Below are 24,168 nucleotides of genomic sequence, written 5' to 3'. Positions count from 1 at the left end.
TTCCAGACCTTCAGAGCACCCTACGTGCTCTCATCCCACGTAATCCCCGCATTGGAGATCTCTACTGCCTCCCGAAAATACACAAGGCCAACACACCAGGCCGTCCTATCGTTTCAGGCAATGGGACCCTGTGTGAAAACCTCTCTGGCCACATCGAGGGCATCTTGAAACCCATCGTACAAGGTACGCCCAGCTTCTGTCGCGACATGACGGACCTCCTACAGAAACTCAGCACCCATGGACCAGTTGAACCAGGAACATTCCTCGTCACAATGGATGTTTCGGCACTCTACACCAGCATCCCCCATGACGACGGCATTGCTGCAACAGCCTCAGTCCTCAACACTGACAACTGCCAATCTCCAGACGCAATTCTGCAACTCATCCGCTTCATTTTAGATCACAACGTCTTCACCTTCGACAACAAATTCTTCATCCAGATGCATGGAACAGCCATGGGGACCAAATTCGCACCTCAACATGCCAACATCTTCATGCACAAGTTTGAACAAGACTTCCTCACCACACAGGACCTGCAACCGATGTTATACACCAGATACATTTTTTTCCTTTGGACCCACAGCGAAGAATCACTGAAACGACTACACGATGAGATCAATAAATTCCATCCCACCATTAGACTCACCATGGACTATTCTCCAAATTCTGTTGCATTCTTGGACACACTCATCTCCATCAAGGATGGTCACCTTAGCACTTCGCTTTACCGCAAGCCCACAGACAACCTCACGATGCTCCACTTCTCCAGCTTTCACCCGAAACACATTAAAGAAGCCATCCCCTATGGACAAGCCCTCCGTATACACAGGATCTGCTCAGACGAGGAGGAGCGTAATAGACACCTACAGATGCTGAAAGATGCTCTCGTACGAACAGAATATGGCGTTCGACTCATCGATCGACAGTTCCAACGCGCCACAGCAAAAAACCGCACCGACCTCCTCAGAAGACAAACACGGGACACCACTGACAGAGTACCCTTCGTCATCCAGTACTTTCCTGGGGCGGAGAAACTACGACATCTTCTTCGCAGCCTTCAACACATCATCAATGAAGATGAACATCTTGCCAAGGTCATCCCCACACCCCCACTACTGGCCTTCAAACAACTGCGTAACCTCAAACAAACCATTGTTTGCAGCAAATTACCCAGCCTTCAGAACAGCGACCACGACACCACACAACCCTGCCAGGGCAATCTCTGCAAGACATGCCAGATCATCGACTTGGATACCACCATTACACGTGGTAACACCACCCACCAGGTACGCGGCACATACTCGTGCGACTCGACCAATGTAGTCTACCTCTTACGCTGCAGGAAAGGATGTCCCGAAGCATGGTACATTGGCGAGACCATGCAGACACTGCGACAACGAATGAACGGGCATCGTGCGACAATCACCAGGCAGGAATGTTCCCTTCCAGTCAGGAAACACTTCAGCAGTCAAGGGCATTCAGCCTCTGATCTCCGGGTAAGCGTTCTCCAAGGCGGTCTTCAGGACACGCGACAACGCAGTATTGCTGAGCAAAAACTTATAGCCAAGTTCCGCACGCATGAGTGCGGCCTCAACTGGGATCTTGGATTCATGTCGCATTACATCCACCCCCCACCATCTGGCCTGGATTTGCAAAATCCTACCAATTGTTCTGGCTTGAGACAATTCACACCTCTTTAACCTGTGATCATCCCCTATCTCTGGATCTGTAATGATTTGATTACCTGCAAATGCTCGCATTCCAAGCATTGTCCAGCATCTCTGACTTTGTCTATATAAATGTTTCTGGAACATACCTCTCCATTCACCTGAGGAAGGAGCTGCGCTCCGAAAGCTCGTGTTTGAAACAAACCTGTTGGACTTTAACCTGGTGTTGTAAGACTTCTTACCAAGTCCTGAAAGACATGCTGAATTGGACATTCTGAATTCCCCCTCAGTGTAACTGGACAGGCGCCAGATTGTGGTGACTAGGCGATTTTCACAGTAACTTCATTGCAGTGTTAATGTAAGCCAACGTGCGACAATAATAAAAAGATTATTAAGAAGGGAGTTCTAGGATTTTGACCCAGAGATAGTGAAAGAGCGGTAATATAGCTCCAAGTCAGAATGGTGTGTGGCTTGGAAGGGAACTTGCAGGTGGTCATGTTCCCATGTGTCTGCCGTCCTTGTCCTTCTAGGTGGTACAGGTCACAGGGTTGGAAGGAGCTGTTGAAGGAGCTTTGGTGAGTTGCTGTAATGCAGCTTGTAGATGGTACACGCTGCTGCCACTATGTGTCAGTGGTGGAGAGAGTGGATGTTTAAGAGTGCTAAACAAGCAGACTGCTTTGTCCTGAATGGTATCAAACGTCTTGAGTACTGTTGGAGCTGCACACACCCAGCCATTAGAGAGTATTTCATCATTTGTCCCTTGTAGATGGTGGACAGGCTTTGGAGAGGTCAGAAGGTGCCTGTAGACAGTGAACAGGCTTTGGAGACTCAGGGGGTGTTACTTGTGTCAAAATTCCCAGCCTCTCACTTGCTCTTGTAGCCACAGCATTTATATGGCTTTATTCATATCTAAATCTTCAGCCTGGAAGGAGCTAGATAGATAAAAGTTCATTGCTATGTTCACCATCACAACTACTGGCAATGGGTTCAATGCACTGATCTGGTGTGGCTCCAGCAGGTGACAGATTTCAGTGAGGCCATCCCCAGTGAAGTACAGATATCTCACGTTGTTCCTCCCTGTGATTCAATTAGAAGAATTATCCCCTTCGGATAAAGGGATAGAAAAGAGTACAGATGTTTATGGTTGTGTGCTGCTACACAGGGCTGCCTTGGCAATTGAAGTCACAGAGTGAGGTGCTTTCTTACTTACCTGCTATTTTTCAGCTCATTATACAAACCCTCAGACAGTCTCAAGCTTTTTGAATGCCTCCATTGGCAATTTCCATTCCCTAGAGTGGTTCTCCTAGATGTTTATGAGCTGTATCTTTGTTCATTGGATTAGCACTGGAGAGGATAGTTGGGTGGAAGTACCACTTCTGGTGTACAACATTAAATGGTATAAATGGCTTTGTGTATTTTCAGTGCCTACATTTATCCAATAGAGCACATTAGGAACTGGAATAGGCTATTTTGTCCCTCTAGCCTGTTCTCCCAATCAATGAAACCATGACTGATGCGACTTGACCCATGTATCCACCTTAATGCCTTTGGTTAGCAAAAATATATCACTGCCAATTTAAAATCAACAACTGATCTGGCAGTAATAATTCTAAGTGGATAATTAAAAGTCTACAATATTATTCAGTGATCCGTTGGTTTCTAATTACAGTGGAATTCAACATATGTGAACAGGAAAGCCTTAGCGGTTCTTTCATATTTTCCACAGAAACTTGAAATCAATTAGTTTTTTTAGTCTTTAAAAAATAGTTAAGTAACTCTCACCTTGGGACCAGGAATTCCAATTCCAGTTTCACCGAGTGGGCCAATAGGACCAGGGGGACCTAGATCACCCTATAAGAAACGTATATTTAATAATGATTTATGAGCAAATATAAATGGTACACGTTTTGTTCCCTGGATGTAAAGGTAAAGAAAAGGAAACAAGGTCGGGATTCTCAATTCCTGAGACTTAGTGTTGGCGCCGTAGCAGGATTCATGGACACAGAGCAAAGCAGGGGAGGGTTCAGTCTGTGTCACAGAGTGAAGACATGGGGGTAAATTATCCGCCGAAGGGATTCTCCGTTCTGCTGCCAGTGCACCCCCGCTCAGGGGTTTCCCGGTGGGGTGGATACAATGGGAAATCCCATTGGCTGGTGGCAGGAAAAGAGAATCCCGCTGCCGGCAATGGCGCGCCACTGAAGAACGCACGGCTGGGGAGCGAGATAATTCCTTCCATGGATTTTTCAGCTCGCCGAGTAAAATGAGGCTAAGGGGACAGTAGTTAACTGAATAATCAGTTCTAGAACTCTGTAATGTGATTAGTTTAGTAGTGTTGCTAATGAAACAGTGAGTTTAAAGTGCAGTTATTTTTGGGTGTCTCAGGGAAAGATACAAGTTGGGTGAGAAGTTTCAAGTGAATGCTTAATAATTCATTGGAAGAAAACTCTTTGCACGTGTACCAGTCCCAGGCAAGGAGCCTTTGTGTCAAGCTAGTGTTAACTCTTCACAGGTTTATGTGTCTGTAAAGATATCGCTGGGTAAAGGAATATTGGGAAATTGAATCATCTTCTTGTGTTTGTACTGAGATCTTTCCAGCCTTTTTTCTGCTGTATACATTGTTCATTTTCGTGCTTTAATAAATATTTTATTCCATTGTGTTAAAGGTTCATCAGCAGACTCCTGAAAATTTGTTCAGAAAATTTCCTCCAGTTTCTTAAAAAAAAAATTAGGATCTGTTAAGCCAGGTTTCCCTCTGGGAACTGACTTGTCCAGAACCAGGATCATATCACATGGATTTTATAGTCTGGAGTTGTGGATAGTAATGGTAGAGGTTTATCATATACCACATGTAAAACCAAATACTTGTAAAGCTGATTTATACACAGTGTTGGAAAACTCCTGACTTTTGGATTGTTCACCACTTGTTTTCACAAAAAGGGAATTTTAATAGGTTACTAAAATAATGTTAAACGTTTGTGTACACCTTAAGGCCCATAATTCCACGTCCTGGAAGACCTGGCATTCCGAGGCGGCCCACAGCACCAGGCTCACCCTGCAATGTAAATCAAAACAAAAACAGGTCATCAACAATCTGATGCAATAATCTTTTTTTATTTGTTCATGTGATCTGGCATAGCTGGCTAGACCAGTGTATAATACCCACCTCTAGTGGTCCTTGAGAAGGTGGTGTTGAGCCACCTTCTTGAACCACTGCAGTCCATAAGTTGCAGGAACACACAAAGTGCTGTTCGGGAGGAAGTGCCAGGATTTTGACCCAGTGACAGCAATGGAACAGCAATCTATTCCCAAGTCAGGATGGTGTATGAATTGGAGGGGTAGTGGTGTTCCCGCGTGTTTGCTGCCCTTGGCTTTCTACGTGGTTCAGGTTGTGGGTTTGGAAGGTGCATTTGAAGGAACCTTGGGGAATTACTGTAGTGCATCTTGTAGCAGGGGCACACTGCTGCCACTGTGCATCCCTGGTGGAGAATGTGAATGTTGAAAGAGGTGGATGGGGTGCCAATCAAGTGGGTTGCTTTGTCCTGGATGACATCGAGCTTCTTGAGTGTTGTTAGAGCTGCACTCATCCAGGCAAGTGGAGGGTCGTCCATCACAATTCTGACTTGTGCCTCGTAGATGGTGGACCGGCTTTGGGGAGTCATGCGGTGAGATACTTGCTGGAGAATTCACAGAATCTGACTGGCTCTTGTAGCCACAGTATTTATATGGCTGATCCAGTTCAGTGTCTGGTCAATGGTAACCTCCAGGATGTTAATGGTGGGGGAAATCAGCAATGGTAATGCCATTGAATGTCAAGGGGAGATGGTTAGATTGTCTCTTGTTGGAGAAGGTCATTATCTAGCACTTGTGCAGCCCAAGCCTGGATATTGTCCAGGTCTTGCTGCATTTGGACATGGACTGCTTCAATCTTAATGTGTAATCCGTTTAAATTGTGTTTCATTTCCTTGATGAAAGAGCTTTCAATTGGATTATGGTTCAACATGAGACAGTTGTAGTGTATTGTTGTTGGCTACAAGAATACCTGCTGTCATCCTCCATCAGAGGAATGACATTTCCAATGGGTGGTTATGTTCATTTCTGCCCAACAGTAGAAACTGTAGATCTGGTCATTTTTCCACATTTTAGTATCAACATCAAATTGCTGACACATGCTTGCATCTGCTGATCTTTCATGAATGTAATGATTTACGTTCTATATTTTAATATGGATAAAATAGTATGATCACAGCATTTTGACATGCCAATAGATCATCTTTTCACATAATCCTTTAATAGATGATAACGCCCAGTCTCCCTCTTCATCACTACTTTCGCCTCACTAATCACCGGCATGCTGTCGGACTGTATCCAATATACTGGCCCCTCTGACAGATAATGGCTTCTTCCCCAAACGCATTCAATCAAAAATCTTCACCTTTGCCTTTAAGCCTCTTGGTGTTTTTGCCTAATTAACTCCATAATATTCACCAGCCGTCTGCTCCCTTGTGCATATTCTAATTTCTCTGACAACGGATTTCTGTGCCTCACCCAGCTTTATCCACCCGTCAATGGCAATGATATCAGCTGCCTCTGCTTTACTTTCTGGAACTTTCTTCCTAAATCACTCCACCACGCCATCTCTTTCTCAAATTGTCTTTTCGGTTTAGCTATCTAGGCCAAGATCTCATTGCTGAGTCAGTATTTGGTTTCACATTTATTTCCCGGTTGTAAGGAGCTGGGGACATTTGTTATTTTAAAAGCCATTGTATAAATGGAAGGTAACAATGTAGATTTAATCCAGCATGAAAATTTCTGCATTTTGAAAAGAGTGTACACAAAAACATCAAAAGCTCCCCAAAGGCAAAGCTCAGTGAAATTCAAAAAATGCTGATGTGTCCTACAATCAGTACAGAAGTGAACTTGCCTTCGGTCCCATTGGTCCTGTTATTCCAGGTGGACCAACCAAACCTCGCAGTCCTCTCTGACCTACATCGCCCTACAGAAAACAAAAAGACAAACATTGTTGAGAATGGGCCACAGCGTTTTTCTTTTGTGTTACTGAGCCATGAACAAATGTTTACCATCACCACCTTGGTGGTGATCTAGCTCGAACCGACCGTCTGCTTTTTCTAGAGCCAACAGAAATGTAAATCCTGCCGATTCTATAAGGGGCGGACAGGTTGCGTCAGCCTGCCAGATTGCCACCTGAATGGTGAAGATTATCCCCATATCTCAGTTCAAATGCCACGTCACCCATGTTTAAGATGAAAGGATTTTTACCTTCTCTCCTTGAATTCCAATGCCTGGGGCACCTTCAGCCCCTCGAGGACCTGAAAATCCTGATTCACCCTATGATGGTAATAAAAGAAACGTCTGAATGGTGAACATTTTTTCAAGATCATTTATTTCTGAGGGAGCACTGCTGATTGTTCAAATAATATTTGGATGTCAGCTGTCTGTTCTCGAAAATGGAAGGAACAATTCAGATTACCAGACCATATTATCCAAATTAAACACCACTATACATGTGTACAGTTGAAATGCTAGTGTATGGACTTTAGTACACAAAATCACAATATCTTTATCTGTCTATCCGTCTCTCAGACTGATTGAACTGGGTTTTATGGAGCCTTGGGGTTTCCACTCATCCTCGAAAATGTTGCGGGGGAGAAACCCACCCACGATCCTGATGGATTTCCTTCCCGAAAGGGTATTCGTGAACCAAATAACAATTGATGGTCATTTAAAATTTTTAGTTCCACATTTTTTAAAACTTAAATTCAAATTTTACCATCTTCCATGGTGGGATTCAAACACAGGTCCCGAGAACATTACCCTGAGTCTCTAGATTACTAATCCAGTGACAATACCACTATGTCACCGTCTCTCCCACAAATACTATGGAGTAGAATTTTATGGCTCCTTCACAGTAGTGGCGGGTCTGGAAAATGCAGCGAGTTGTTCAAAATTGCATTGACCTCAGTGCGTCTGAAGATCCCGCTGACAGGAGGGGTCATAAACGTCTTCCCAATGTTTTGCAAGGGTAAAATGAACTCTGACATTACCCCATTCACCTTGACCAAGACCAGGTGACCCAGGATGAATTATCACCGGCAACAGGGAAGGTTCCTCAGGGACAAGACAGGGCGTGGTTGATGACACCAGTGCAGAGGCCATAGACAGCCGCAGAGTCCCGCTATAACGTGGCACAGCGACTGAGCAGAGCAGCAGACTCCTCAAGATGCATTTCCGCTGCTAAGACAGGCTCGGTGGAGCCCTGCAGGATAGCTCCTAGATGGTCTCCCGCATTGTAGTGGTGTTCTGTATCCTCCACAACCTGGCTCTGCAGCGAGGTGAGGAGCTCTCAGAAGAGGATTTGGAGGAGCGACACATCTCCTCAGATGAAGGGGAAGTCGAGGAGGGTGCCAAGGAGGAGCCTGCAGAAGTAGGGTGAGGGTGCACTTGGGCAGGAGGGCTAGAGACGCCCTCATTACAGCACGGTTCCTGGAAGGCAATGATTAGAGTAGATACTTGGGTGCCCCTTCAGGACATGGACTCTCGTATATGCCCAGGGGGTGGGCGGTGTGATAAGTTACAACTCAGTGAGCTCGTGACAGGGAGCCCACGAGTGCCAGCTGCCCATTTGATATAGGAGGGTGTTGATAACTTGCAGTGAGGAATGATCCGTGATGCTCCTCAGACATACGGCTTTGTCTGACTCCATCTGTCTGATACCAGCTCGCAGACTCCCTATTGCATGAGTCATCTCAGAGCGATAATCAGAACACGAATCAATCATCTCTCCTGATGTAGTCTTGAGAAGATGGTGGGGGCGGTTAGAGGATCCCCTGCAGTCTGGGGGGTTGGTTAGAGGATCCTGCAGTCTAGGGGGGAGGGGATGAGGTTTCAGTTAGAGGATCCCCTGCAGACTTAGGGAATGGGTTTTTTGGAGCAAGATTTGCAAAGTGTGGGTTGCAACCCAGCAGGGGGTTGTGGGCGGGTGTCAGAAGGGTCGAGGAGCTAAGAATCGCGATGTTCCCATCAGTTGCTAACGCAGCATTTCTCAATGGCAGAAAACCCTGCCTACAATGTCAATCCAGTCCTTATCTGCCACTGGGAGTGCACGGTGTTTAAATGGCGTATTACTTGCTCGCTATAAGACAAGCCGAGAGCTGCAGCCCTGTCTGCTCTTCCATGTGTAGTTAAGGAGAGCCTGCTGCACTCTGACAAGTGCTTTTTGTGTGATCTCCTGCTGTTTGCAATCTGACAGGATGCAGGCCCGCAGTGTTCCACAAGGTGGACAACTATTGGACAGAGCTGTTGTGGAGGAAAATGAGAGAGCAAGTTAAGAGCTTAAAGACTTAATTGAAATGTTATTTAGGAGTAAATAAAAAAGAGTTGGAAATCAGAAAGCAGAGAGTAAAAAGCGCGCCATCCTCTGGTGCTGGCACTGGTGGATGCCCACTGTTGTGTTATGTTGCTTCGGATAACACAGGCTGCTACTTGATGCAGTCTTAACTAAAGGATGCTCCAGACTCTGAAATGAGTTCAATGTGTTTATTGAACTATTAACACAGTTCTCAAATGAGTTCAGCTCTCTGCTAATCTAACTGTAGTAACTCAGTCTAACTGTACCAGCTTGCTCTAAGCCACGTGCTGGGGTGTGATGCTGCTGATCAACCCTAACTCTCTCGATGTCTGTCTGTCGAAAGAAGCAGGGTGTGAGTGCCTCATCCTTTTCATAGTGTTTATGTCATGCCCCCTTGTGGTGATGCCACCTCAGAGTGTCCTGACTGCCCATTGGTTGTGTCATATTCTGAGTGTTCATTGATTGCATGTTTGCATATCATGACATCCACCAATGTCAGCACCATGCGCCTGATGCCCTGAACGATCAAATCCATGGCCTGAACCTTGAAGCTCATGGACTGAGCCATTTTCTGGACACCTCTCACCATGGATCAGATGTCAAGCCCCAGGCTCCCCGCTGCGGTCACCATCCTTGCAGTGTTGGACTGGGTCTCTCACCAGCAGTTGAGAGATGAATGGCGATGGAGGTACGACACCTGGCTGGGGCACAGCTGAGACCTGGGATCCAGCAGACCTCGACTGTTCGATCCCTGGGACATTCCTGCCTCCACCTGATTGAATCAGCAGAACTTTGGTGCTCACCAGATGGTAACCCAGATGCTGCCTGCTAAGAATGCCCACCGATGTGTGTTTCTGCACTAGTGCGGGTGACAGCTCTGAAGCTTCTTTGATGTCTTCTGCCAACATCTCATTCGAGATCTGCTCATCGCCTGGCACAGGATCCGTACAGGTGAATGGGCCAGGCTGCTTGAGTGATTATGCTGAAAGGAAAGAGACATGGTATTCGTGCATGACAAGGAAAGTTCTGGGAGAGACCAAGCTCAGTTTGGGAATATGGGATGAAAGTGTAAAGGTTCCTCACTTTTCACTTTCCCGCCCATCTTGCTCTCCACACTGGCCCTCTCCTGTTCCTCTTCTATAAGCTCAAGGGTTCTCTCCTCCAAAGATGGAAGGATGCACAGCTATGCCATGTCATTGCAACGGCTATGAGCCAGTTTATGCTGCAGGGAGACACGTAGAGATGTTGTGAAAAGGCCGCATGCCAGGTCAGAGGGAAATGATGCCTGGCATGTATGAGCGTTGTGCATGAGCAGGGATGAATTGTAAAGAGAGGAGTCTCAGGGGAGAAAAAGAAGTGTTGGGAGGTCAGATGGTGAGACCCAGCGAGGTGGCAGCATGCAGGGTGAATGCCGCATGGATGAGGAGAGTCTGAGAGGGAGAGAAGACGAGAAGCACTTACTCTGGCTGCACGGAGGTGGTCATTCATCTTCTTCCTGCACTGGACCCCTGTCTTCTTGTGGAGGGTACTGGCACTCACCAGCACGGCCACCGTCTTCCAAGCGGGGTTGGTGACCATGTTAGAGGGTCTCCTGCCCACTTGCAGGTTGGTAGTTGCTCTTCTTTCCTTCACGGCATCCAGCAGACTTGCAAGTACTTCCTCTTTGAAGTGTGGAGCAAATTTCTTGGCTGCCCTCCTCCTGGCTTGACTATGAGCAAGTGCTGTGGACCCGCTTAAATGTAAAGCCCCTTGATAGAACTGTTCAGCTGACCCCTGGGGTGGGTGAGTCAGATGATTTGCGTCATAGGCGCGGCATTTTTCACATGGGGAATTTTTCTTTTCCAAAGTGCCTAACATTTGCAGTCTGGATCGTGCCGACGAGGCTGGGAGATTCATACCGGTTTTCGCTCCAAAATTCTCATTTATTCTATTTTTAGGAAGATTCCGCCTAAAGGCTCTCTCGCCCTCCACACTCAAACCACCCCGCCCTCCAAACAGTTCCCACATCCGATTCATGCCACCTCAATACATAATGAGATAAAGGATGACAGTAGATACAACCATTAGAGTACTGAAACACCTGCACCCCAGAGAAAACATTGTTTGGTCAACAGCTCATGCTCTACGATCTCTGGTGCCAATTTCACAATGTTTGTTTACACTAGGTAAATAACTTCAGGGGCTTGTGGTTTTTGTTATTGATACTTTAAAGATTCTGAATTATTGAAATTTTTATTAGATTGTAGTGAAATGGCTTTGAGATGCCACGTCAAGTGGATGGAAGGGCAGAGCTTGGCATAGGGGGCATGAGGAGGACCATATGAACTAGTTCCGAACCTTTTAAAAAGATCCCCTCATGCAGACTAGGGTTCACAACTCATCTGAGGAGCTGTGAACACAGTCAAGAACTACGGCTCTTTAAAAACGTGGTTTGACTCCATGAAAATTGCAGAGGAGTAGGAGATGCCTATCTCCGCAATAGGGCAGCCAGGTTGGGAATGCTGGATATGGCTTTTGACATGAAACACCCTTTAAAGGCTTTCCCTGCTTTTGTACTTCATTCAAACAGCATGGAAGCAATTATCTTGGCTGTGATATAATACAGGGTGGCTCCTGCGATGGCTCCCTGGAGGTCCTGTGGAGAAAGTCATGGAGGGAGGGGCGAGATACTGCTCGACAGAGGACCAGTGGCAGCAGTATCATCTCTTGGATCTGGGTTTAGCATAGAATGTATACTGACTGGTGAGAGTGGGCATACAGGGACCCAAAGTTATGGAGTCAGGAGAAACACTCCTGATCCAGTGAACTCCATAAATACCATGGTGGACCTCTGGTTTTTGGGGGTAAAGGGGTGGTGGGAAATGAAAGATAACGATTGAATAAGTGTGGGTGGGGTGGTTGAAGTGAGGTGGTGATTAGTAAAAGAGGCAAGGCTGCAATTGAGGGAGTGAGGCAGCAATCATGAGGGCTGGTGTGGCAATGGTGGGAGCAGGCGAGGCTAGATCGGGACGGTGCAAGACAGTGATCGGGGGTGAGGTGGAGGTAAGGCAGTGATTGACGGGGAGGAGGTGAGCATACAATCTGTGAGAGAGTGAGGCAGTGATCAGAGGCTGTTACAACAGTGATGAGTAGGGGCTTGTTTTAACATGGAAACCAGAAGGAGCACTCCTATAAGCATTAAAAAAAACTTTTAAGGACCACTGATGAGCCACCAATTGCACGAGAGACGAGTTGCTATACAAAAGTTAGACTTTAATAAGCTAGAACTTAGCCCTGCGGTTGTCTACAATAAAATGGATGACCGCCGGGCACTTCGACTATTTATACCTCGGTAAGGAGGCGTGGTTAACTCAGCCTCTCGACCAATCGGAGAGCTGTCACATGACTGGTCTCAACCAATCGGTCGAGATGCACATGACCGACCAGGGCCAATGGTAAGCCGGTGTTCTGCACCAATGGCAGACAGCTATGCAAATCATATCACCACAACCACTAATTAAGATTCTTAAAGGGTCAGGTTTTCCTGAACACACAATCTATTATGAAAGACATGTGTAATAGTGTGCCTTCCTTTAATATTTAAAATAGTTAATTTGAGAAAAAGATCTCAAAAATTCCTCTCCATTCACCCCCACCTCTAACCCATGTGATCTAAGCCAGTCAAGAATCACTCTACCCTGATACTGCTATACACCATTTACTTTTTGTGCAACATAATCTCTGCTGCAGCCAGAAATAGGCCCAGCTCTCACTTGAATCCGGTCTGAATAATACTATTTTGCAGAGTAATGCAAGGTGATTCGGATGAGCAGCCACTTATTTTTCTCTTAGATGCTGACTGATGTGTTGTTTTAAACGTATTTTGTCAATGTTTTATGTTTTTTGGCTGTAATATAGTAGCGAACTAAGCGCACACTACAAAATGATAAAGATTAATGCAAAGCACGATAGTACTTTCTACCCTTGTCAAGAGTATAATGTACAACATGCACAGGCTGAGCAGACAGCTACTGCTGCAGATTCCTGGCCACTTGCAGTTTCCCCAGGTGTGTCTTAGATAAGAATAGCTTTTCTGTGGTATCTCTTACAGCAGCTGATCGAGTGGGTTAGGAATGTAGAGCTGACTATTTGACAAAAATGTAGCATGTTTCTGTTTTCTCATGCCCTCTTGAAGTTGCTGATCTATGCACTTTGCATAGCATGATCTGCCCACCCTTAACCCTTCAGAGGCTGCAATCTGTGCGTGTCATCGCTGTCTACATGGCGACCAACTACTGTCGCTCACCCAAAACTTTCCTATCCATCTCCTAACGTGCACAATGTTCCATTCACCCATCACCCCAGTGCTAGCTGATCAACACTGGCTCCAGTTAAGCAATGTCCTGATTTTTAAAGTTCTCGTTTTTCAAACCCCTTCATGGCCACATTCATACCCATCTCTGTAAGCTTGCTCCAGCCCTTCAACTCTTCCTCCCCCTCCTCCACCCCAAAGTTATTTGGCCTCCTTAAATTCTGCTTTCTTGAGCATTTTTGATTTTAAAATTTCCCCAACATTGGTGGCCATGCCTTTAGCTGCATGGGTCCCAGATGCCAGCATTTTCCCCCCAAATTTCTTTGCGAAAGCACAGAACATAGTGCATTGCAACCGGGATCAGACAAGCCTGGAAGAAAGAGAACTGGGATTTAGGGAGATTTCTGGTTTTCCACAGGTGCAGGGTGCCATCGAATGCACCCACATGGTGCTTTCATCTCTGTGACAACAATCAGTCCTCTATGTGAATCACAAGGACTTATACTCGCTTCATGTTCAGCTAGTCTGTGACCACAACAAACGTATCATGCAGGTCTGCGCACATACCCCTCAAGCATCCACAACTCCTACATCCTCAGCAGGTCTCAGAACCCTGACATCTTCCAGGGTCCATGGAGGCTGCAATGTTGGTAATAGGAAGGCAACGCGGACTTTGGTGAAGCACACGACTGGCATCTTGAAAATTAGATTCCAGTGTGGGACACGCGATTCTCACTGGTGAGATCGCATTTCCTGATTTTCCCTGCCTTTCGCCGATGACGTAAAGAGTTCCAGCCCTTTCCTTTAAATACTTTTAAATTCATGAACATCTGTTTGATGGTCTGCCCCTCCACATTATCCCTCCTCACAGACTATTGGAACCTGTCGACGTGACATCACATTGGCAAGGTTCACAGCAGGTTTGTGAAGACGGGAATCAGTTGAGGGGATCCTACTGGGGCATCAAGGCAAGGATAGCCGCCCGTGGGAGAGGGACATTCCTGGGCAGTGCCAACCTGTGCCAGGTGGCAGTGCCAAAGGTGGGTCCTCTGGGTAACCCCACGAGAGGAATTCCCCCTATGTGTGTTGGGGGGAGGGGGCTGATGCATGTAAGGGAGGAGATTGCCCCCGAGACTGCAGTGTTGGTGGTGGAGAGGGAGAGGGGGCTGAAGAGAGGGAAAGAGTGCCCCTGAGACTGCGGTGGTGTGGAGATGGTAAAAGAGGGGGGAGATTGAGAAGAATACACCTGAGACTGCGGTGGTGATTGGGGATAGGGGGGTGGAGTTTGGGGAGTGTGCCCCTGAGTCTGGGGTGGTGGGGGATGGAGGGGAGGGCCCCAATGCCTGGGAAGCGTGGGTGGGGAAGGGGAGAGCCTGGATGCATATGATGGGGGTGGGGCAAGGGGTGAACGTAGGCTCTGATGCTGGTATTTGGCGGGGGTTGGAGAGCCCCATTGCTTGTGCTGTGGTCGGGCAGAGCGGGGGCGGGCTTGCTTGTGAGGTGGGTCTTCTGTGTCCTTGTGGGATGGGGTGCATGCCATTTAATCTCTGTGTACCCCCAATTTCTGTGGAGCCGGCCTTGCCAGCTCTATCAGACCCTGCCGCGCCAGAGTTTTGATGAAACCCACCCATTCATTCCCCCACCCTGTGCCTCAAAATCTGGACTAAAAGCCCAGCAGTGCAACCGGAGAGCTGCATGCCAGATTGCAGTCAGAGCCTGACACTCAGAGAGTGAGAATTCTCTGTCTAGGGGTGAAACACACCCCGCTTACCCCTGATTGGTGACCATCCACCTACCTGAAACCAGTCAAAGCCAGGTCATGTCATGGGTGGGCCCGGCGACCGAACATTCCTGCCTGAGGTCAATGGAGCTTTACATGGTCTGCGCCCCGCCTGTGGCGATCTTGCAGTGGGCGGGGCGGAAGAATCCAGCCCCATGTGTCACAATGGGGCCCTGCAAGGTTTTCTAGGTGTCCACGTCTGCGATTTTGAAATATCATCAGCACCCAATGCAAAGAATGGACATGTCTTAAACTCCTACACATCTTCACAAGTAAAGGTAAAGTTGCCATAGTCCCAGATGACCACAGGCTGCTTTCCCCTTTGAGGGGGAGAGCTGACTGGTGGTGGTTTAACCCAAGGATCACCACATCAGGCAGGGGCAAAGTTGAGAAGGCAGGGCCTGCATGAAGGCCAGGGAGGCAATTGAACCCACACTGCTGGCCTTATTCTGCATCACAAACCAGTTGTCTAGCCCACTGAGCTAAACCTCAGCCCAGCTTACAAAACAGTCCATTTCCCCTGCTTGATGCCTTGCACCACATTGGAAAGTAGCAGTAAGTAAAACTTGGATTTATGTGTCGTGAAATATTGAGACTATCTTCTAATGCAAGTATAGCATGCTGTGGATGAAAAAGGAGGGTTGACTTCTATGATGAATAAATGCAAAATTAGATTTTTGAGGCCTGAAAAATTATATTGTCTTCTATGGTCGACTTATGCACTGAAATTTATGGTACTGTCCAGCTAAGATCACCTTACTAGTTATGGCAACCAAAGTTATCTGGAAACGAGCAAATGAAATCTCACCCCACCCCACAGAGACAAGTCTACCTCACTAGCTTTCCTGAATGAGCAGGCTGGCTGGCCAGTCATTATCACTACCTTGGAATAATGTGGGTCTGCTTGACCAGAGGTCAGATTGTTAACTCAGAGACAGATATATCCAAACATATCTTTGTGAAACCACCTCAATCTGAAAGAAAGCTCCCATACCATTCCCCTTTTTAACCCCTACCCCTCCCCACCACCCAAAGAGTCATTAATTGACCAGACAATCTTTCCCAATCATTGCTTGAGAAATACAACACAAATGGTATTCCTGGAAGTCAATGAACGCAAAGCAAAAGATGAAATTACAGGATGATCCTGTAAAATACAGCATACTTGGTTTCCTAGGTTTCATCCCACAATGATTATACCCTTCCTGTGACCAAGACTTGTAGAAGTTAGGGAAAGAATAAAAATTTTAGTTCATACTGATTTGCACCTGTATCAGGTTTCACACTAGGGGCTGGTTTAGCACACTGGGCTAAATTGCTGGCTTTTAAAGCAGACCAAGGCAGGCCAGCAGCACGGTTCAATTCCCGTACCAGCCTCCCCAAACAGGTGCCGTAATATGGTGACTAGGGGCTTTTCACAGTAGCTTCATTGAAGCTTACTCGTGACAATACGCGATTTTCATTTTCTTTTTTCATAGAGAGCTTCTTTTAAACTTCTACATTGTTACTGTATTTAGTTTTTACACAGTCATAAGTCTGACTATCATTTTAGAACTCATCAGAAACCATTTTAAGTAAAAATTGTGCAGACTAAGAATTAACTACCTTTTGTCCCGGAGCACCATCTTCTCCTGGGAGACCGGGGAGACCTGCCAGTCCTGAGGAGCCGGGTTCACCCTGATAAACACAAAAGTTAACACCTTCATGGAGAAAATCGGAACACATTGGGCCCATAGACCTGTCAGCAGGTGCTACATGTATCAAGACAAAACTGGTCGACTTTGGTGGATAAAGTGAGGTCAGCCAGTCAACATAACTTACTGTAGCTTTGGGCATGTCTCATATGAAGCATTAATAGCACTAGCATCACATCTTCTGGCTGTCAGAAACCATTGAAAACCATCTAACTGTGGTTTGTGTATTTGGTGCTTCCCCAATAGGGAGTAAGTGGCACCAGGTAACAGTTCGGACTAGTACTCTTATTTCCTAGTTTTTACTGGTGTTCAATTTTAAAGCGTACAAGACCATTTCAGGCCAGTATTCTTATTTCCCAGTGGAAGTGAAAATATGAGTACAGAATATCGGAACTGCTAGACTAAAGAACACAGAGGTCATTCTAGCTCACCTTTTATTGTTCCAGTTGTCATAGGGTGGTGGGGAGACCACTGGGCAAAGAAATATTGATGACAAGAAGCCATGGTAACGGTTGTGTGTGTGTGTGTGTGTGTGTGTGTATGTATGTGGGGGCGGGGGGGGGGGCGGGGGGGGGGGGGGGGCGGGGAAGTGCAACAGATAAGTATGTCCAAATATTGATTTGATTTTTAGGGAGAGTAAATTTAAGCCTGGAGTCATCTACATCTAATTGGTTCAACACTCTACCCACATATCACAAATGAATTAAATGACATTGCCAGACCAGAGAAAACTAGAAGTAAAATGAAAAGGAGAAGAAAAGCAAAGAGCTGTAGAACTATGGGTGGGATTTAATGGTCCTACATCAGTCCCTGACCGATGGACCCAACCGCACAGCCCCTGCCCTGCCCAAATTAATTGGGGTCAGTTTTCCTGACGCTAGGAATCTGATGTGTGACCTCCCATCCAATTCTCGCCAACACCCCCAGTCATCATGACTGCTCTGGTGGGCTCAACTAAAATGAGCCCTACGTGAGAGGCAAAGTCTAAACTCTACATTTTGCAATACTTCTCAGGGGAGAAATTCAACCTCTTTCCTGTGATTTGGGTATAAAATAAATAATAGAAGTGCAAATTTCAGATGGTGAGCTCCCATCTCAATTATATAGCTAACCGTGCAGAAATTTACAGGTGGTCATTTGTAAGCTGATACATAACTGAAAATATGCATTTATTGAAATAGCCAAAAATCAATAGATTAATGTAGTCCTTGTAAATATACAATGAAAAAGTATTTTTGGTATTACTTTCAAAATAATTTATGTAGGATGTAACTAAAACATTATAAATGTGAAAGCGTACTGAAGAAATATTTGTCCCACAGGTGCAGTCCCTTTAAATGGCCAATAGATGGAACAATGTGTAAAAGCAAAAGCTAATGCAGAGTTGGAAGACTGGCTGCTGGATTCTCCGATTTTCAGGCTATGTCCTGACGCCGGCATGGGAACGGTGGCGTTTTACGACTGGAAATTCGGTACAAAACGGCCACCGATCCTCCGTTTGGTGAGGGGCGAGCATGCAGACAGTGTAGAACTCCCAGCTTTAGCTGCCGATACGGCCGGAGAATTGCCGGGGCGTGACCGCGCATGAGCACGGCGGCGGCCTGCAGCAGCTGCCCTGTGCAACATGGCATTGGCCGCGCGTGGATCGGGCCTGCCAAATAGTGTCCGCCCCCTTAGCTGGGCTTGTAACCTCCGGACCCCCCCCCCCCCCCCCCAATGCAGTGCCCCCAGCCCCTGTCAATGTCCCTCCTGCCCACGGATCGGCCCTCCCCCGACCATGGCGAGTTCCCGATATGTAATACCATGAGAGACCCATGCCATCGGGAACTCGCCTGTTCAGGGGAGGAGCATCGGTGGGGGGGGGGGGGGGGGGGGGGGGGGCCCTCAGGCAACGTCCTGAGGCCATCGATACAGTGTGTGGCGCACTCCTAGAATACGCTGCTTTGGAGGGGGCAGGGCATCACGTAAACGGTGCCGCCCCTATTTTGACGCAAACTTTGATTCTCCGGCTGCTCGCCGAACATGATTTTGGCGTCGCCGACAAGGGAATCCCGCCCTGGATTTTAAGGTTGCCCACTGGTGGGTTTAAAGTCAGGGAGCGTGCAAAATCCAGCAGATGGCCTTCCCACGGCCTACCCAGCCGATCTGAAATTTTATGGGGGAGTGGGGAGGCACTGGACAGCCTTCCTGACCATTGCCCTATTGAGGCTCTTAATTGGCCAATCAATGGCTACTTAAGGGCCATTTCCTACCCCTGCCTGTTTTTTACCTGCGGTAGGCAGAGGCCACGCCATGTGAGCAGCCCAATGTGGGCAGCACGGTAGCACAAGTGGATAGCACTGTGGCTTCATAGTGCCAGGGTCCCAGGTTCGATTCCCGCTGGGTCACTGTCTGCGCGGAGTTTGCACGTTCTCCCCGTGTCTGCATGGGTTTCCTCCGGGCGCTCCGGTTTCATCCCACAGTCCAAAGACGTGCAGATTAGGTGGATTGGCTCTTAGTGTCCAAAAAGGTTAGGTGGGGTTACTGGGTTACGGGGACAGGGTGGAAGTGAGGGCTTAAGTGGGTCGGTGCAGACTTGATGGGCCGAATGGCCTCCTTCTGCACTGTATGTTCTATGTTCTATCCAGTTTGTTCATTAGCTGTACAAGCTAGGGACAGGCAAGGATGGGAAAGACCTCCATTGCGAGCCCACTGGGCCGATTGGAGGTACCCCTAACAAAGTTTATTCCCCCCACCCCAGCCTCTTAAACTCAATCCCCCACCCTCCTCCTCACGATCCTTTACTAATCTGGGCTCCTCAGGGTGGTGGGACTGCCTGTAGTCCTAGACGTTGCCACCGCTCCTATGGGAGTACGGAGCTGCCTGCCAATTGGATTTGGCTTGCAACTCCATAAGGTAGGGCCCCCTCCCAAAGAAGGGCATGAGTCCTGCCTTAAAGGAATTAACATTGCTCCCAGTGATAAATTGCTGCAAGACAGCCAGCGGGATTGTGGGCGGGCTTCCTCTCCAAACTTTTTAAGCCAGGTGCCCTCCGAAATCCAGCCCCAATTGTGCACTGCCAAAGTGCACAATAACCTAATTGGCTGAAATTCACCATGTTAATGATTAGCAAAAATAAAGAAAGTGAAAAGCAATCACGTCAATGTTTTTGTTTAAGTTAGCAAAGGCAGATATTTTAATCCTTTGAGTGCATAGTTGTCAATAGTGGTACATTGTAATGAATCACATGATTGAAATAGAGAGTTAATGGCCAATTCACTACACCTATATTTTGTACAGATATTATGGGCTGGATTCTCTGATTCTGAGGCTATGTCCGGAGCATGTGTCTAGTGTTACGCCGGAAATGTTGGTGCCGCCCCCAAGTGGGGGGCTAAGTAGCCGTGCCACGTAAAACCCCCGGCGTTCCCGACAGATACAGCCCTCGCCACCCCCCAGCCCATGCTGAAGCCCCCTGGCCAGCGGAACGCCCCCCCCCCCCGACTGTGGCAGCGCTGGACACAGTCCGCAGTCGTCCCACGAGGTTGACGAAACCTCAGACCACAAGTGAACCACGCCGTCAGGAAGTCAGCCCATCGGGGGAGGGCCTTCAGGTGTTGTCCTGAGGCTGTCCAACGGCATGCACCGTACATACCAATGACGCCATTTTGGAGGGGGCGAAGCATCCGAAGACAGTCGCTACCCCAGATTTTGGCGTGGAAAGGGATTCTCCGCCCAACAACTGAATGCGATTTCGCCGTCAACAATCGGAGAATCCTGCCCTAATTATCTATTGTAATCACGAGAAGTCCCAAAAAGATTTGCAGCAGAATACTTTGTTCCTAAGTAAAGCCAAAAAACAGTGGGGAGTACAATTAGTACAATTAGACCCAGCCGGTTCCGTTCTGGGCCGGCTTTTATCTGTGGAATTAAAGAGCCCCGCTGTTAGGCCTCCGCCTCTCAATGGGGACATTCGTATTGCATGAGCCCCATGGGGAGATCAGTCAGGTCAACCTGTGGGTCTCAATGGGGTTACAACCATATCCTTCATTCAAACATCCAATACCTATTCATGACTGCACTCATTTTGTTCCAATTTGTTTTTCAGCCACATACCTTTGGTCCTGGTTCGCCAATCCCTCTATCTCCTGGAGCTCCAACTTCTCCAGGCAATCCTTGATCACCCTATAGGAATAAGTTCCCGTAATTAAGTTCAAACCTAATGGAAATCCGTGCCTTATTCAAATAAATTGAGCACAAAGTGATGCTACAAATATATAAATAAAACTAAATTCCCAAATTAATTAACCTGATTTTCTGAAAGAGGGGTCCTGATGTGCTTTTGTGGTGGTCTCAGTCGCTAGCTTTTGGGCATGTGGCTGGGGGAAGGAGTGGTCGTGGAAAGTGCAAAAGCTGCCAACGATCTAAACGCTTACAGAAGCTAAAAGGGGAAGTATTATCAACATCAAGGCTGTGAAGTCAATGCAGCCAGAGGAGCTGCAAGAACATGGTAGGACCAGACCCCTGTCTGGCACTTTCACATGCCTGTGACCCTGTCCCCAATCCAGGAGATAGAATCCATTAAAATAATCGAGGTGGGCAACCCTTGCCTCTAGCAGCAGAACAGAGGTGCTGACCTTATGAAAACAGTGTATCTCACAGCACCACCACATCACTCCAAAAGGTGGAAGCCTGAATCTCTAAAGTTTTCGTATATTTTATTGGACCCTTTAACGGTCCTAAAACAGCAACAATTAATCTTTCCAGCATCGACGGCCTTTCCAATTTCAGGACCACGTTAGGTCCGGAATGAGACCCACAGTCGCTCTCAGCAGCTAAAAGTGTCACTGAGCCTACTGGGTCACTTTGGGTGAGTTTGAGATGAAGCCCAGGAATACCACTGGGAATGCCCAAATCCACAGATGTGACATACTAAGAGCAAGGAAGAAGCACATATCCTCTTGGAATGTAATTTATTTATCAACGAGGCAGAAAATTGCTGTAGCTGTGTTCCAGCATCATTTACAACTCCTTTGCATCACAAGGAACAACGACATTCACATGAACTGACCTTCACCTAAAATTAGATCAGACGCAGCATACTTATGGTCCAAACTTACATCATGAGGAGTAATTGCACTGTCAATTAGACTAACAGGCTCCAGGCTAAAATTGACTAGAAACAAGTTCAACAAACTTTGATATTACTCACAAGTAAATGTATCTACATTGTACATAAATTCAGTTAACAGTGATCTACTTTGCTGTTACAAGCACCGAGTACTCCAGTTCAATCCCTGGCCCCGGTCACTGTCCATGTGGAGTTTGCACATTCTCCCAGTATCTGGTGGGTCTCTCCCCCATGACCCAAAAAAGATGTGCAAGTAGGTGAATTGGGCATGCTAAACTATCCCTTAATTGGAAAAAAAGAATTGGGTACTCTTAAAATTTACTTTGCTGTTATAGTCTTAATCAACAGGAGTAAGTCCCAAGGGACAGTGCACATATATTTTCAGAGAAATCTGTGCATTGAAGTAGTGTACAGCTGAAGCATACATCACAGGAAATTATGCATTTCGGATTAATAAGGAGCAGAAAAATCTCACTGGCAGAATTGTATCGGAATCCCATGGTTCTTCGGGGGGCCTGACCCACCATTACAAGTCCACAACTGATCCTAGTCCTGAGCAAAACGACAGTGGGTGAATTCTCCATTGTGGGACGTTTTTGATGGGATAGAGAATTGAGGGTCCAGCAAAAAATTGGTGTTGGCGCCTTTCCGACCACCTGCCGGCAGTGGGATCGGGGTTCGCGCCTGCGTGCAAGCGGAAGGATGTGAATGGGTCTTTACATCCACATAGCGAGTCCAGCACCTTATCCTCCAGCCCTCTATCATTTTCCGGTCCTCTGGGCCAGGAAGCACACGAGTAGGAATCACAACAGGTCTCGCTAAATGTGGGCCTGACGTGGCGGACCTCACAGCGGGCCAAAGAGGTAACACCTTAAGGAGTTGCCCCCAAAGTCCATCCTAGGGCCACCCACCCCACAATGCACGACCTGCTCACCGCTCCTCTACCAGACTCCCCCCTCTCCCCCGCCCATGGCCCCCCAGAGACCCCTAAAATGGAAGACCCCACAAGCCACCCCCTAAATAGAGGGAACCCCGTAATAGGAAGAGGCCCCCTGGACCCCTTAGAACCCCACAGTGACCCCCTAATTAAAGGATCCCCCACAGTGACTCCCCAACTAGAGGGGACCCCCCCCCCCCCCCCACAGGGACCCCCTAACTAAAGGAACCCGCAGGGAAGGGGAGCACCCAGAAATTCCAGGGGTGGTGTGCTTTGGGAGGGGTGTTTTGCAGTAAGTGCACTCTAAGCACTATGTGCATATCAATCACAAGCTAAACGTGAGCTCAGCATGTTATTTACTGCACTTACCTCTCTTTGATGTGGTCAATGTTTACAAACATTGGGGTTTCACCACATAGGCCACTGAACCGTGAAGGGAGAGGAATGAATGGAAGCTGCAGATGGTTTGTAGAAGCTGCCAATCGCAGACCACTACTAGAAAGCTATGAAGGGCTCACAGATAATCGATTTGTGGGAACCAGACACAGATCACAACTGCTCTTCTTTCAGGAGTGAACACGTGGAGCTGCAAGGTAAGCCTTACAGCTGTAACTCCTCTCACTGCCCCTACCTGGACTCCTGTCTAGCTTCCAGCCAGGGTTCCATTTAGGCTGGGGGTCCCCCTATTACAGACATCACCTGAGGCCCTCCGATGCTCCACCCTCAATGGGTCGGGTCCCCAAAGCGTGGGACACGTGTTCTAACAACTTTCGGGAACCTCGCGGACTGTGTCCAGCGCTACCACAGTCAGGGGGGGGAGCCGTTCCACTGGCAGGGGGGGCTTCGACGGGGGCTGGGGGGACTGGTGGGAGGTGGCCCGGGGGTGGCAAGGAGGTTACGGGGGGGGGCAGGTTTTGGCAGGCCTCGGTCCGCGCGCGGCCACGCCATGTTGCACGGCGCAGCCGCCGCCATGCATATACATGGCTGCTAGGACCCCCCCCCCCCCCCCCCCCCCGGGCGGAGGATCGGTGCAAGGGCGGCGCTGAATTTCTGGTCGTAAGACCAGATGAATTCTGTGGACTTGGTCGCAGAATCCAGCCCAGGTTTTCTGGCTCGCTAAATAGATGTAAATGGGTTATTAGGAACCATTTTCATTTATTTACTTGCTCCTGCTGGCATGCAGCGTGGACCTCATCCCTGCTGTCAGTGGGGGAGTCGGAGCATCGCGATCAGGTCGGTGCTTGGCATTAATCCCAATTTTCCCCCGATACCCGATTTTCCACCGTATCATGGAAGGTGATCCAGGCGTCCCGAGACGGAGGA

General features: G+C 47.7%; 1 protein-coding gene across 1 annotated transcript in view; it reads right to left on the bottom strand.

Moving 5' to 3' along the window:
* Nucleotides 1-24,168, bottom strand: part of col28a2a (collagen, type XXVIII, alpha 2a) — a 193,380-nt gene that overhangs the window by 57,757 nt on the left and 111,455 nt on the right. The window contains exons 18-23 of the mRNA XM_038789427.1: nt 20,894-20,962; nt 16,710-16,781; nt 6,945-7,013; nt 6,589-6,660; nt 4,651-4,719; nt 3,450-3,518 (exon numbers count right to left, since the gene is read on the bottom strand). Of these exons, the coding sequence (XP_038645355.1) occupies nt 3,450-3,518; nt 4,651-4,719; nt 6,589-6,660; nt 6,945-7,013; nt 16,710-16,781; nt 20,894-20,962 (420 nt within the window). The remainder of the gene's footprint in view (nt 1-3,449; nt 3,519-4,650; nt 4,720-6,588; nt 6,661-6,944; nt 7,014-16,709; nt 16,782-20,893; nt 20,963-24,168) is intronic.

Source organism: Scyliorhinus canicula, chromosome 2 (genome assembly GCF_902713615.1).
Source record: "Scyliorhinus canicula chromosome 2, sScyCan1.1, whole genome shotgun sequence".
Lineage (NCBI taxonomy): Eukaryota > Metazoa > Chordata > Chondrichthyes > Carcharhiniformes > Scyliorhinidae > Scyliorhinus > Scyliorhinus canicula.
This window is presented reverse-complemented; position numbering and strand designations above follow the sequence as displayed.